Source organism: Aspergillus multicolor (genome assembly GCF_047715735.1).
Source record: "Aspergillus multicolor strain CBS 133.54 unplaced genomic scaffold BDW74scaffold_25, whole genome shotgun sequence".
NCBI classification, from domain to species: Eukaryota; Fungi; Ascomycota; class Eurotiomycetes; order Eurotiales; family Aspergillaceae; genus Aspergillus; species Aspergillus multicolor.
In genome coordinates, this window is record NW_027395976.1 from 115903 (window position 1) to 130710 (window position 14808).

The 14808-nt window shown below is 51.1% G+C and overlaps 7 protein-coding genes across 7 annotated transcripts; 2 read left to right on the top strand and 5 right to left on the bottom strand.

The window, feature by feature from the left end:
- Positions 1-296: 296 nt before the first annotated feature.
- Positions 297-1376, bottom strand: BDW74DRAFT_181006 (uncharacterized protein; the record flags this gene model as incomplete). The annotated part of the gene is made up of 4 exons (XM_073729887.1): positions 297-761; positions 818-1004; positions 1069-1161; positions 1216-1376. 4 exons carry the CDS (start codon positions 1374-1376, stop codon positions 297-299), a joined length of 906 nt encoding a protein of 301 aa, XP_073580885.1.
- Positions 1377-2087: 711 nt separating this feature from the next.
- Positions 2088-2722, top strand: BDW74DRAFT_158707 (phytanoyl-CoA dioxygenase family protein). The gene is made up of 2 exons (XM_073725356.1): positions 2088-2428; positions 2493-2722. The coding sequence occupies exons 1-2, from the start codon at positions 2106-2108 to the stop codon at positions 2668-2670; spliced, it is 501 nt and encodes a 166-aa protein (XP_073580886.1). The 5' UTR covers positions 2088-2105; the 3' UTR covers positions 2671-2722.
- Positions 2723-4012: 1290 nt separating this feature from the next.
- On the bottom strand, positions 4013-4501 carry BDW74DRAFT_181008 (uncharacterized protein; the record flags this gene model as incomplete). Its single annotated transcript, XM_073729888.1, has 1 exon — positions 4013-4501. The coding sequence occupies one exon, from the start codon at positions 4499-4501 to the stop codon at positions 4013-4015; it is 489 nt and encodes a 162-aa protein (XP_073580887.1).
- Positions 4502-6597: 2096 nt separating this feature from the next.
- Positions 6598-7777, bottom strand: BDW74DRAFT_186946 (SGNH/GDSL hydrolase family protein; the record flags this gene model as incomplete). Its single annotated transcript, XM_073731355.1, has 5 exons — positions 6598-6786; positions 6852-7107; positions 7213-7471; positions 7523-7605; positions 7674-7777. 5 exons carry the CDS (start codon positions 7775-7777, stop codon positions 6598-6600), a joined length of 891 nt encoding a protein of 296 aa, XP_073580888.1.
- Positions 7778-8399: 622 nt separating this feature from the next.
- On the bottom strand, positions 8400-9793 carry BDW74DRAFT_181010 (uncharacterized protein; the record flags this gene model as incomplete). Its single annotated transcript, XM_073729889.1, has 7 exons — positions 8400-8465; positions 8535-8871; positions 8954-9185; positions 9256-9364; positions 9417-9545; positions 9606-9649; positions 9715-9793. 7 exons carry the CDS (start codon positions 9791-9793, stop codon positions 8400-8402), a joined length of 996 nt encoding a protein of 331 aa, XP_073580889.1.
- Positions 9794-10662: 869 nt separating this feature from the next.
- On the bottom strand, positions 10663-11748 carry BDW74DRAFT_169662 (uncharacterized protein; the record flags this gene model as incomplete). The annotated part of the gene is made up of 4 exons (XM_073727030.1): positions 10663-10963; positions 11028-11323; positions 11384-11625; positions 11682-11748. The coding sequence occupies 4 exons, from the start codon at positions 11746-11748 to the stop codon at positions 10663-10665; spliced, it is 906 nt and encodes a 301-aa protein (XP_073580890.1).
- Positions 11749-14212: 2464 nt separating this feature from the next.
- On the top strand, positions 14213-14668 carry BDW74DRAFT_181012 (uncharacterized protein; the record flags this gene model as incomplete). Its single annotated transcript, XM_073729890.1, has 4 exons — positions 14213-14341; positions 14417-14457; positions 14517-14538; positions 14588-14668. 4 exons carry the CDS (start codon positions 14213-14215, stop codon positions 14666-14668), a joined length of 273 nt encoding a protein of 90 aa, XP_073580891.1.
- Positions 14669-14808: the final 140 nt, after the last annotated feature.

Consider the following 14808-nt stretch of genomic DNA (forward strand, 5'->3'; position numbering starts at 1 on the left):
AGAGGTACGGAGATGGTTACTCGTGGTCTGCGTTATTTAGGTGAAAGAGGATCACTTTAGTTTGTCTTGGGGGTACATCCGCGCTTCTTATCGAAATCGGAAACCATCAGATGAGCACCTGGCTGGTGGCAATTGGGGAGACAGCGGCAGAGATAAGGACCCCAAAGTGCGGGGCGCCATGATCCCTCCATGCCAAAGATAGATAGGGAGAGGTCTAGCGTGCATTGGCATTGTCAAACGAGCCCAACTCCGCCGGAAAACGTCCCGACATCCAATATCCATACAACGAACGCATCTTAGATAACCAACGGAACAATGGGCTTTGGGCCCTCATACTTCTCACTCCCCGGCCCCTCGAATATAATTCCCATAAGGTCCTTCTGGCTCAGCTCGGCCCCCTCCGTCACCATGCTAATCGGGTCATCCAACTCGACATACCCGCACCACGGCTGGCTGACCGAATAGGTCAAGAGCGCTTGCACCTCGGGATCATACGTTTTGACGATTTCCCTCGGAGTCGCCAGGATCTGGTTCTCTTTAGAGCGGAGGTATCCTTTTACAAGATGCGCTGTGTAAAGGCGGCCGGTGTTCGGGGAGTTGTTCGGAGCAAGGCCGTACCAGACGCTTCCTGCCGTGATCAGCGCGTCACCCTTCCTCAGGGGCACCGGGGACGACTGTTCAATTGTGGCGGGCGCATGATCATCTGGCCAGAAGTGGGATCCGAGAACAAGCTGAGGGGCTCCGGATGTAGCGCCCATGTCCTGAGGGGTAAGTGGTTAGCTAGCAATATGTGAGGGTCTAGGAAGGAAGAGCTCACAGTTCCCGCGACAATTAATCCGAGCATTGAGCTCTCTCCGGTCCCGTCTTTATGCTCGAATTGGTGCTCTAGGTCTTCGCGGTGCAGCGCTTGGCCCGGTGTGTGCAGGCCCAGGGTGACGGCTTGTGAGACGGAGAGGACGGGATGCGAGATGCACATGCTTCGGGTGTCTCCCCACCATGGGTAGCTTTATCGCTGTGGGTGAGCTAACGGATCCAACTAAGAGACAACGCAGATAGACTTAGGCATACGTGATGTCCTGCAAGATGTCCTTTCCAACGTCGTAATAGATACGGTGTTTCAACACGGCGTGGGCGAAGGTGCGCGATTTGCCTACAAGGCCGCTGGATAAGAAAGGATATGAGCTTTGTGAGAACACATCAGTCCACTCGGCCTACCTTAGAGTAGAGGACTTCCCATATTCCTCGATCTCCTTGTCCATTTGATTGATCGTTTCGTCAGTGACAAAGCCCCGAATGACAACTCCACCATCGCGGCGGATGATGTCCGCGACCTCTCTGGCGGAAGCAGTGGCAGAGAGAATGGTTGCTCCAGGCATAACTGACAATTGAGCGGCAGGCATAATCAGAAAGCTCTAGGATTAGGGGCTTGACAAGTGAACAACGGAATAGTTGGTTGCTGTGATAGTTAGCATTACATGTTGTTATGTAGGGCAAGCGGCTTAGTGGCACACTTTACATCGCGCAAGATAACAGTCCATCTAACGCGGCGCGCCCGAGGCTAGGTATCTCCAACAAGCCAAGATAGGTACCATAGCCTAGCTATGGTATCTTTGCGGGGCGGATTCTCAGAGTCTGAGATAGCCGCGGCTAGCTTGCCCTAATTCAGACTGACACCTCCTATCACCGGGATAGCCAAAGTTCCGAACATTTGAAAGATAACTCATCGTCATCAGATAAAAAGGCATCGGAACTCCGAGTATGGCCCTGTACCATCAACCTCTGTCCCTCTCGCAACCTGCACGACCGCCACAATGCCCTCGCAAATCACCGAACCAAGACTTACCAAAGTCCCCGCGACAACACATGCCTCAGCAATCCTAGAGATCCTCCTCCGCGAAGGTGGGCTCATCGTCGAACAGATAGCCGACCATGCCGCCCTTGACGCCGTCTGGGACGAACTCAAGCCACACCTCCACGCCAAACGACACACGGGCGTTGCATTCTCCGCCAACGCCCGCCAAGTCGCCGGACTGGCCGGGAAAAGCCGGACGTTCGCGACACAGCTCCTGACGAACCCTCTGTACCAGGAAGTCGTGGACCAACTGATGGCGAAGACAACGACCGTCACGAATGGCAACAATGAGGTAAAGACAATCACGTCCCGCCCGCAGCTAACAAACTCCATGGCGTTCTACCTGGGCCCTGGCTCGAAGGCGCAGGGGCTGCACCGGGATGACCAGTGCCACCACACGCGCCACCCGGCGAAGTACGAAACAGACATTGGAATCATGTTTGCGGGGACCAGGTCGCACAGGGCGAATGGCGCGACAAATGTTGTCCCTGGCTCGAACCACTGGGATGATCATCGCAAGCCCAGGGCTGATGAGGCTGTTCCGGCGGAGCTGGAGAAGGGTGATGCGCTTATCTGGTATAGCTGCTAGGTAGGACACCTCTGGCTAAGATCGTGACTGACGCTTTCGCGTGTTTGGCAGGCTTGGATCGACCTACCACGGTGCCGGGTTCAACTCTACTGAAAACGAGTACCGGCTCCTCCTTGCGGCATTCATGACTCCTGGTTGGTGCAGGCAGGACGAGAACCAGTACCTGGCCTACCCGAAGGAGGTTGTTGATGGCTATCCTGCCAATGTGGGGCAGCTTTTGGGATATTAATTGCTATGGGTTTTAACAGTGTTCGCGCTTCGGACCGCTGGGTATTGGGATGTGAGGATGAGATATTTATTGGAGTTGTTGAACCATATAATTCAACCATATAATTCGAATAAGTCTATCTCAGGTCCAACTAGTAGCTCAAAGCCTTAGATCCAACTTGAAATGAGATGAAGCTGCTGACGGACTGAATTCCACGGATAATGTTACAGACTTGCTCCTGACGTCGACCTTTTTGACCACAAAACTGCCGTTGACTTTTTGCGGGCAGACCGGGAACTGAAGCCGAGTTTCTTTCATATGTTCCAGCTTTCTTACAAGGAGTTCTTGTAGCCACGATTGTCCTCTGGCGCTCCTGAGGTCCTCTACCGGATAATTATGTCGGCATGGATCATTGACTAGTGGAGTGCTTTCTGTACTCACTTTCTGCATCGAAATCCTCTTCCATCAGTAGGTATCTCCAGTAAACGAACAAAAGCTCGTTGTCTGATTTCTGGAGCGCGTGATACGCCTCGTCTCAGAGGGTATCCGGCCGAAGATCCCGTAAACGCGGAGACGCGGGTCGACTGGGCGGCAATAATTTCAGCCTACCTGTCCCCGCAGACGTAAATATCTCTTGTGATTGTGCAGGGGACTGGGCCGCGAGTGATGAGCGACCTGCGCCATCGGCGTCAGAGACCGTGGGGTTATGGCAGGGAGTAGTAGAATGAGAATGACTGCGACCATCTTTTCGCTCATGTTTCTGTTCATCCTGGCTGACTTCCTCAGATCGGGAAATTCTCTTGAAACGCCTTCTGAGACCGAGGTATCAGTCGAGGAGTTTGAGTGCGACTGGTGGGAGCGGAATGGGGGGTGGGCACTACTTTCAGACTTGGAAGAGGGTCCAGAGTTATCATGAGCTTGAAGCTTGTTAGGAGTTTTGCAAAGTTTAATTCTGGTGGTGGAAGTGAAGGTGAGAGGGATGGTGATGCTAGTGCGAATCTTGATGATGGAGGTCGGGTGCGTATCTAGGAGAATACGAGTGACATGGAAGAGATGGTAAAGTCGGGTTGGTGGTTCTATAGTCACTAAAATAACCATATGATTGTGCAAGCTGATAATATACATTAAGGACAGAGAGCGCCCGGCACTGGACTCGCCATTAGCTAGTCCATCGAGTACCATGATAATATACGACAAGGAAGAAGTAACATGCGAAAACCTAAGAGATACATGTATGTACTGCCAACAGAAAATTGATTTGAGAGACAACCGAGGAGCGTTTTATGGAGGGGAACTCGGTCAGAAGAACTCCATCAACGACATGCAACCGCAGCCTATCTCACGGGACAAAATCTCGGACTCCTCAAACGGATTGATAGTTCCCGCGGTAGTGCTTCACAATCGTGAACGTACTATCCGCCGTACAAGTATTGCCGGCAATCGTAAAATCCCCGGAGCAAGTCCCATCAATCCCCGCCGCAATACCAATGAAGCTCAGACTCTCCTTCGCCTTGCCAGGGAGCGGGTTTCCACTAGGATCATAGGCACTGCAGAGCTTAGGGCTTCCATCGAACTTGGACTCGCAGCCAAAGGTCCAGGTGCCGGACCAGCAGTCCGAGGTCATTTGGAATTTCTCGCTGTTGTCCATGCAGGGAGCATAGCCGGCGGGATCGGCGACATTGTACAGCGTGTTTCCGGCGTCGTCGGTGAGGGTGAAGCCCGTTGCGTACCCGCTTCCGGAGTTTTGAATTCCGCTGTAGGAGTCGGTTGCGTAGAGGAAGTGCAGGGTGTCGGTTGTGGCGAGGGCGGTAGATGCCGCGGCGAGGAGGGTGAGGAGGGATTTGGCGAGCATTGTGCTGGCAAAATTAAGAATGGCTGATTTCGAGTTGAGATAGAGTTTTGGATGGCTTGAGGTTTGGTTTTGATGTTGATAGACACTTCGGGAGACCTGGGATGGGGTATTTATACCGAAGCTCCTTCAACGTCAGGTGTACTCAGCTCGGCATTCCTGCCCTTTGACTTCAGAATCCCATCTCCAAAGTCGAGAGAACATTATCTCCGACTTGCGGCTGAATCCCTTGTCCAAACATAGGGATAGCATGCGAGAGCCAGGCGTGCCGTTGACGTTGAATTGGCCCCCAAGCCGGTGGAGTCAATCTATATTTCGCCCCCAACAAGCTTTGCCAAGGTGGCGACGAAACAATCTAAATGGAATGAAGCACCTGAATGACGAATGACGCATGCCACTCCGTGAAGATCAACATTCAAAGTCACGCGGTGTGCTATAAGGCGGGCCAGCGTGGGAGCTGAAGACATTGGGAAGGAGCCCACTGCCGGTGCGCGGCCGTTGCGGCCGCGCGCCCCTGAGTCCTGTCTGCAACTTTCAAGCGCCGGGCGGTACATCTAGCTTGGGCTGTGCAATTCAAACCAGATCAATGGAGAATAATTACCTATATGTGCTTGCGATTGCAGGGAAAGCCATCATGAGAAGGCTGCGCATGTTGTTGTTGTGGAAGGGTGGTTGTCGTCCCCGGCCTGGGGCTTATCCGCGGCCGCACTTCCCGCACAGTGCCCACTGTCGGCCGACGTCGGCCGCTTCCCCGCAGGCTGCCGTCAGTATCCCGCAGGTACGCCGGGGTATGTGGAGTGGGCAGCATGGTGACGTCTAGGGCTCCCAGAGCTGACAGACATGATGACTCGTAGCGAAGACTTTTGTATACTCATTTTTTGGCAAATAAAACCCCAGGTACCAATCTAGATTCCTGGGCAATTCTGTGTCTGAGCGATTCTTCCTTCGCAGTCCCACAACTCACATGCCGTACTATAGCCACCGGAGGTCGTTAGAAACAGATACTGAGGGTTCTGTGTAGCTTCAGCTAAGGCTAGAACGGGTTAATGGCAGTGGATTTATATAAATAAGAAAGTTCTTGAATTGCTTGATCTTCTAAAGAAGCCTAAGATATGATTCTTAATAAATCTGTTACTAGCCGCGGCGGCGATTTTCGAATCGACCACCAACAGTGCCTAGCAGATCATCCAAAGGAAATGAATGCTTTTAATTGGCCTTCTCATTTCTTTGCTAGCAACAATGTGTCAAGAACAACAAAAATTGCAGACACGGCCCTCAATCTGATATAAGAGATGAACAGAGCGACTGGCGATCTAAATGTTCAACGCGGGTTTTGGTGTAGATTGTGTTTAGAAAAAATTGCATCACTAATCTTACCTAGGTAGGACTTTACTTCTCGATTCGGAAGCAAAGTTATTTCGTCGACATTTATAAGGTACTGCATAATAAAAGCCTTTCCTAAGTTTTTGAGCTGGAGCTAGAGCTTGAGTTTGCGCGAGCCTAAACCATCCTTACAGATAGTCCGTAGCGTCTTCGCAGTGAGTGGAACGGACGTAGCAAATGAGAATAGGCACCTGCAAGGTGAGACCTCGGGGATTGATACTCCGGGTTAGACAGAGGTAGTACAGGAAAACTTGGAACGGCTAGGGCTTACTGTGACTCCAGGGAAATACCCCTAACTCCGGGCGCTATGACGTCCGAATTACAATGCGTTCTCAAGACACAGCCATTGAGATCTTTCTACCAGATGCATTAGCGTGCGTGATACAACTTCGATAATATCAGAGTCTCTTCTTGCTTATTTTCCATAAAACCAACTCCAATGGCTATGAGAGCTGCTGAGGAGCAAATGTGTTTCAGCTTTGTGTCCAACCAGGCCAAAATATCTATTGAACCATGCCAAGCTATCGCTCTGAAATTCCGCTAAACAATCTGGTATTATTCTCCGCACGATCTTGCCCGTGGTCGAAGACGCATTAACTTCAAGCTATAAGTGACACAACCTAAAGCCTGTACGACATACCGCAACAGACTCGATCGCATGACCGATGCAAACGCAAGCGAAGAACCCAGCTGAACCCCAATCATCAACACATTACTCACGCACGCCATCCCAGAAATTTGGCGACATCTTGTGCGAGAATGTGATGAGCTACTGACGTCGGATGGAGATCGTCCCACCAAACACACCCTTGCCCCATGCACTCATTATCCCTAAAGCCATAAGTCGTAGCGTGGTCTAAGATTGCATTGAAAAATGTCCAGGCGTCGAACATCGAGATTTTGGACTAGGATTTGAGAATGAGCACATAATGAAACAAATCTTTGGAGGGAAGACCACAAGCGAACTCACTTCACGATTCGTCGATCCCCATTCCTGAATCGCATGTTGCAGCTCTCGATTATATTCTCGCGTTAATATGTCGTGGAGCTCGATATCTAAGGGCTCGCGGGCGAGGATCTGAGGGCTGCGGGCGAGCGGTGGAACATTGAAGAGGAGGAAGTGGCGGGCGCCGCAGTCGTGCAGTCGGTCGATGAGGTTAAAGTAGCTCTCGAGCACGGTGGGGATATCCTTGAATGGGTCGGTTTCCTTCGAGAGGAGAAGAACACTAAGGTTGAGGTGACGGTCAGCGTCAGCATCCAGCATCCATATTCAACCGGGACCTTGACAAAATTGCGGGCACGCTGTGGAATAGAGAAGTTAGGATGCTTACTCGTTAATCCCCATCCAAACAGTAAACACCGCCGAATCTGACGCCCAGTTTACCCCGGTCTCGGCCGAAAGACAGTAATGGGGTTCGAAGATGCTCGAGACCTGATGGACCAGGTCCTCCGGGACGCTAGGATTGGGAGTAACGGTGTTGTTTACGGTCGCGCTATACACTGCATGGTTGTAGCTCAGGACAGTAGTGTCGTTGTACACGGTTGCGAGGTAGCCAACCCAGTTCATTCCGGGGGTTGCGGTGCCGGATCCTGTCGGGTCAGTGGGGTTATCCAATAGGAGGTATCATAGGATGGAGGTACCTAGCTCTGGGTTCCCCATAGGGTTCTCGGGGGAAGGCTGCGTGGAGGAGACATTGAAACTGGTTGTGGTGTATGAGTTGCCGCTGATGGGCAGTCAAGCAAACATTAGCAGTCTAAACTGATGCTTGAGATGCTGCGCATTCATACGTACAAGCTAAAAAGAGATCGAACTGGAGATGCCTGGCTGGCATCGTGTTTCTCCGATAACAGGGATGGGATGGTCGCGAGCACACCCAGGACATCTTGAACTTTCATCTTCAGCAGCGAACTTTGAACTTGCTTGCCACAGGTATCTTCCTCACCATGGGAATGCCTCTTATACCACGCGCTCCAAGCGAAACGGATGCCTGAGCTACATGTCGTGCCCGTGCCGGTGCCGCAAATCAAAATCTCGAATCAGAATATGCCGGCAGAGAGCTCCACAGTTCAGCTGAGAAGCAGTGTAACTTGATAACCCTGCTTGGGGTCAATTTGCAACGGGGGCGTCTATAGTCTGCTTCGAAAGAGCGGGGACATATGCAGATCCATCACTATCACTCGCTCCATGAACCCTGGAGGAAAAGCTAATCAACCAATGATGTTGAGTCAGAAGACCGAGCACTATACCTATGGTACCTAGGTAGGTACTAAGATTCACAGGCCCAGCCAACAGTCAAGCTCTCGATCCAGGAAGTGACAAGAAACCCATCGAGCGCATCTAAATTATGGCCTAAGGTATCTGATTCCATTGGGACGAAATACTACATTGGCTAGGGGTAGCTGGTATTATCTTATAGCAACGAGTGATATTTAACTAAGCAGGTACTGTGGTCCATAGTGGCCATTCCAGTGGTGAACGGCTAGAGATTCATGCCAAATCAGTCCCTCTTATCTCAACCTATTTCTTAGCGTTGCGGATGACCTCCTCAGCCTTGGTCTGGTAACCACAGAAGATTTTGATGGCCTAAAGACGAGATTAGCATTTCAATTTCCACCTATCGGAGCCAGAACAAGGCAATTTGTATTAACGTACCTCGTCAGTCTTCTCTTTCGCCCTCCCCTCATCGCCCTTCTCAAAGTCCGCCCAATACTTGGCCTCATCATCGGCATACGAAGGATACTTGAGTTTCTCGTCCACAGCGGCATTCTCAACAATCGACATGCGAGCGAGCTCCTCCGCATCCCGGTGCTCCGATTGAAGCGCCTTCAGATCATCAGGAACAATGGTAAGAGCATCGATTCCAGCGAGCTCCAGTAGCTCATCGAGTCCGATAGTCGCGCACGATTTGACCTTGGTCGGGAGTCCTTGCTGCTTGTACCATCGCTGAGCTCGGGCGCTGAGCTTGTAAATCGGGTGCGGGTCTTTGTATCTGTTCCCGGATTCGCCCCCGTCAGCTCTCATCCTTGGATGGTATGGGTTGAAATCGACATTGGAATAGAATAGACGCTTACCCCGGCTCAATCAGAATCCTCAGACGATGCACGAACGGCGAGATCGATACACATCCCACCTCTCCCGCCAGGACGGCCTGCTCCATACAGAACAGCGTTGTTCCGAGAGTTTTGACTCCTTCTTTTGTGAGGTCGCGGCATGCTTGGAGGCCTTGCCATGTTGCGGGGACTTTGATAACGATCCGGGACGTAGGAAATGATGGGTCGAGGAGGCCGAAGAGAGTATAAAATCCTATTTATCACACGTGTCAGATGTTGAGCTTGCGTAGAGTATAGAAATCATGCACTGCAAGGTAACTCACGCTTCGCATTGGCGTAAACCTTCTCCTGGGAGTAGGCGTACTTGGGATTGACCATCAGATGGACATTCCCCGTAAAGCCCGGAACCATTTTCCCAGCTAGAATCACAGCCTATCACCGCGTTAGCGGGCTAAGAATACCAGAATCATTGGTGCCAGCTTACCCCAACCTCGACCCCCAGCTCCTCAAAGGTGACTTCCGGGAACTTATCATGGAGTCTCGCAGTTTCTTCGAGGGTCTTCTTGAGGATATCTCGTCTGGTGGGCTTCGCGAGCTCGGTGTAGTACTCGTACTGTCCTCGACATTAGCCTCTGCGTTATTGACCAGGAATGGCCCTTAGGTTGAGACAGACCTGGTTCGAGGTACAGTCAACACATTGGCCAACTTCTCCGACGGCTGAAGGTTAAAGTGAGTAAGGTTTTCCTTCCCTTGCGGTGGCAATGCCACGAAGACATTCATACCTGTAACGTCGAAGGTATCAAGGTCGACCTGGGTCTTCGAACGAAGGTATTCGAGGAGATTGACGCGGGACTCGGCCATTGTGTAAACGTAGGCAGGAATGTTAAGGCAACGTAGAACTATTGGAAGAAAATGGTACAATAAACAATCTTCAATGTATAGAAACAGTGCTTCCGTGCCTCCCTCTATAAATACGCCATACCTAGTTCACCTGGGGTAGGTACCCAGTTCCCTGTGACATACAAACCCGGCTGCTAATCTTACGCCGCCGATCGAATCGCTTGGATGTTCCTTGTTGAGAGTCAATGCTTATTGTCGTACAACCGAGCGAGGTTTCACAATCCTTTGTCATGGAATGCATATCATTGGCCATTGGAAGCTCTACCTCGATAGCTCATATTTCAGCTTCTTTTCCCCGCGGTACCTCGTCGAGTTTGCTCGGCGCTTATGGTGCCATCATGCATACCTATGACCTCGAACCCTGGAATGGGCCCTCTGAACAATCTGAGTACTCCCCTACAATGTCAAAATCTCTATTATGGCGGACAGCCCACTGTTCAAGGAGCTCACTCTTTCCTGGTATCTCAGCAAAGCAATGCCAGGAAGAGCTGGCCTTAATCCGGGGTGCGCGAGGCAATCCAAGGTATGGTAGCTCCAGCTCAGCCCAGCCCAATTGCTCTTTCGAATCGGCCCCCACAATGCTATCTGGTCGAGATTGCAATCCAGTCTTAATCGCAACTTTCCTTCGCGCCTCTGATCATCTTTTGAATAAGCAACTAAGTTCAATGACCATTGGGAGTGGCCGGATGAGTAGGACAATGTGATGCGTTTGTGACAACCCGAGCCTCGGTTACAACCTTGGAAAATGACGATCACAACAACCAACATGCGCTATATGTGGATTCTAACTCCAGAAACCTCCAGCTATGATGCAAGAATACCTCTTAGTGTTAAGACCGAGCGCCAGTCCCCCGCTCCCGCTTCAGAACCTCCCTCACCGGCGCATAGCTACGATCGCGGTACTGCCGCAGCGTCTTTTCGTTGACGTGATCCGGCAACTCTGCTTCTGGAACAGGAACAAGTCTCATTCCTCCAGCCTTATCGATCTGTGCTATCGACCCGCCAGTGTAGGTCGATGATTTCACGAGCTCCAGCATGCCAGCTGCGACATCCGACGGTAGAAGTGCATCATCGTCCTTCACGGCAAATTGGTCTCGTTTCTCGGCCGTAAGCAGTGGAGTTGACACACTTCTGTAATCACGGGTTAGCCTTTCTGGCCTACATTGCAGCGGGCCGGGTTTCGGGGGCGTCTTACCCGGGACAAATGGCGACGACTTTGATTCCCTCTTCGGCCTCCAGCGGCGCCAGGCTGCGGGTAAAAGCGACGATCGCGTGCTTTGTGGCCGTGTACAGCGGGACGGGGTAAAAGTAGCCGAGCCCGGCGTTGCTAGCGATATTGAGGATCACGCCAAGCTTGTTCTCGGAGAGGATGGAGCGGATGGCGATGCGGGTTAGACGTATGGGGTGCTCGATATTGATTGATACTGAGGCGTAGTGCGAGTCATTGGAGGAGTTCGAGGCGTCGCTGTCTAGGAAGAAATTGGACCATGACTGGTCGGATAATCAGCGCCTAGCTATTTGTAAGGAGTGGAGAGGAGAATATGTGTTTACAGGTTCGAAGATCCCAGCACCCGGAACCCAAATATCCGGAACCGATCCCCAAAGCTCCTTCACCTTTACTGGTAGATTCTCTAGATGCGCCCAGTTGGTGACATCGCAGTGCTGGAAAACAACCTGGCCGCCGGTGTTGTACGTGGCGAGCCAGCTTTCAGCCTCGGAGCTGAGTCTGAGGTCAGCGATCAAGACTCGTGCGCCTTTAGTCTGAAGCAGTTTGCTGAAGGCCAGTCCAATGCCTGCAATTGCGTCCGTCAGCCTAATGGTCATTCAGGGGCGATCTTGAGTAACGTACCACTACCTCCTCCAGTGACAACCGCGATTGAGGTGTGAACGGGGAAAGTTTCTGTCGTATCCGCCATTATTATGATTGATACTCAACCTGGATATAAACCTCAGACAAACTTGACTCTCGACTTGAATAGCCTTTGCACGGTTGTAAAGAAGGAGACCTCGGGCATGTTGAGTGCAATGCGGGGTAAGAGGGGAAGGGAGGCGGGGATACGGCGATCAGACCTTCGATTGATTGGATTTCAATGCACGAACCTCAATGATTTTCTTGGACCCGATCTCTACCCGATCAGATCGAACTGCTCGACATAGGTAAAGATTTCCCAATCCGCTATCCGCGGGAACAATGGCTTTATCGACATCGATTGCGTATGATTCAACTTCCTCGTTGATGTATTTATAAACGCAGCTGTACGCCCAGAGCTTCGAGGGGCCTTTGACATTAGTTGCACATAACCAGTCAATCAGCGGCTTATCCCGGCCTTACTTGTGGAACACTACCTCTCAGCTGCTTGGGATGTTATGGCAAATGACAGAAATATTGCTAACTTACCACCCAATATACCTCAGCCTTTGATGGGAATTAGGGTTCCAAGTTCCAACTGTCTTGGCGCTTGGACAGCAGAGCGTTACCTAGGTAAGGTTGTCAAGCACTCGACGAGAGAATAACAACCATATTGAATAGCTACTTACCGAATGCTACTAATCTTGTAAATTTTGGGATAAGCAGCGTGTATATTATTGACCAGATAGACATTTTAGATCGCTATTCTGGTTGAAGAAGAACTATGTTTCCTCTCCCTCGGTGTGCGGATATATATATTTCGCCACTGAATGATTATCAGCAGGCCCTCAACCCATTTTTTCAAGAAATTTAAAGTTTAAATAAGTCATAGGCCAGTATAATCTGGCTATCCGGTCAATACTCAGCAAGTCTATTGATTTGAAAACGAACTCGGGATATCTCATGACTATTTACCAAGCTGGCGTTTGCGTCCCACACTGCATAGGTAGGCTCGGGACCTCCTAGGGCTTTCGGTCATGAAGACTAGACATGAATTATAAGTTATCGCCTGGCACCAGGATTCGCAGATAGTACGTTCATTGTTGATTGCCCCAAGTCCCTATGGCATGGTTTAGTCATAAATGCCCAGAGGCAGCGCCAAGAAGCTCCTCACGCTGTGACAGCTCGACCTTGCCCTGGGACCTCGGGAACAGTTCTCATTGACAAGCGCTCACTAGGTAATGAAACGCCTGCTTTCGGGATTCGTATGTTTGACCGACATATCTCCGTTTCATGGCCCCATGACCGAGCGGAGTTGTATCCGTGGATCCTTTCCATGAAGGACAACGGCCCGCGGACCCATAACGCCGATCATACTGGAATTGTCAGGACACTCTCTACGGAGTAAGTATCTACGACATGAGGTTCCTCAAAGGGCAAGAAGCTACATGTCACAGTAAATTGCTTACACCTCGGCGCTTGCATAGCCAGGTCATGGCCGCAAACTGGTGGCCTTTTATGTTGTGGGAACCTTTCCACCCCGTTGAAGACGATACGCAGGTATGATCTCTTAAATGTCGAACTTATTACAGCAAGATAACCACTTAACGTGTCTTCGTGCAACTTCGAATAGTACCTAAGTCAACATAGTATGTTTTTTGTCCCCTCCTGACAGCTGAATAGTGGAAAGAAGTGGGATTAAGCGTTGTGGCTTCTACCCGTGGACGGCTGGGGACCCGCTGCTTGTCGATCCTCCCCACAGTGTCAGGCTCCCAACTTGTGATAGGGTTTCCGAATGGTCAGTCCGCATAGCCTCCGAGCCTAGCCTAGAGTCTCCTACCCAGTCAAGTTAGATTAAAGGCTAGGGGGTAACCCCCTCCAGCTTGCGGTCCCACTGGAGTACGTACAACGAGACTTGGGCCCTCGCAACTTGCTCCGTACAAGCTCTAGGGCCGGGTCGTCGAGCCTCCAAGGTATGCTAGGTTCTCTCCGACTGCGTGTACTCCACAATCCTCTCCCACGGCCCATACTGTCTGCGGCCGAGTCTGGGCCTACACCAAACTAGCTGTTTACTCTGCCCGGACTGGCCCTTCACTGCAGATCAACAGCGCTGATCTTGTGCGGGATGCCAAAAAAGGACAATGTGCACCACTTTTAGACATGCCACCAGGGTAAGGCTCCGCCTCGGAGTGTCCAGCGGCTGTGACTCGGTCACTTCGAGAACCAAAGAGCCTCAGCAGTATACGAGCGGCCCAATGATGGTCTACCAGCATAGCACACGGCCCGACGATCACTGTGATATCGGTGCAGCTGGGCGTTTGGCCCCCAACTTGCATCCAGCTCCTTCAGCTCGACTCCTACCTTTTTTGTCTTAGATATTGTCTGTGAAGGGTATAAAGAGGGCCATGATTCTCGCTCAAGATCTTCCCAGACACGCAATCAATCCATCAGATCATCTCATCTTCCATCAAACTATCTCTCAATACCACATCCTCCATCTCAACTCTCATCCGGACCACCACATTCCAACAATGAAGTTCACCTCCGCCATCGTTGCCCTTGTGGCCACCGCCTCCATGGCCATTGCCGCCCCCGCGCCTGCCGAGAACAACAACCAGGCCGCCCAATGGACTTGCCCTAACGGATGGACATACTGCGGTGTACGTCAAGACGCCAACCGTCTTTCTCCGCCTTTAGTTCACTAGTCCTATCCTAACATATTGCCCTTATGACAGGAATGCAACGGCACCTCTTGCAAGATCGCCGGATACAACTAGTAAGTGGACATCCTACCTCCTTCTCTGATCTGATGTTCTTTGCTAACTGATATCCCAGTGACTGCAATGATTCCACAAGCGTAAGTTGTTACCTACACGTCCGACGTCTTGGCATACTAATAACAATAGTGTGTCGGTACCGGTGGTGGCGATGGCGCTATCTGTGGTAGCGATGCCTTCGGTGCCCAGGTCTGCCCTGTCAGCAAATAGAGCCAACAAAATATGGCTTTGCAGATAGTTAGAAGCACTGGTAATGGGAGGTTGCTCGACACGGCAGCCTCAGGAGGACCTGTCAGATGCTTGCTTAATTAGAGTACGAATAACGATTATTCCAGTTGTTTATATTTCCC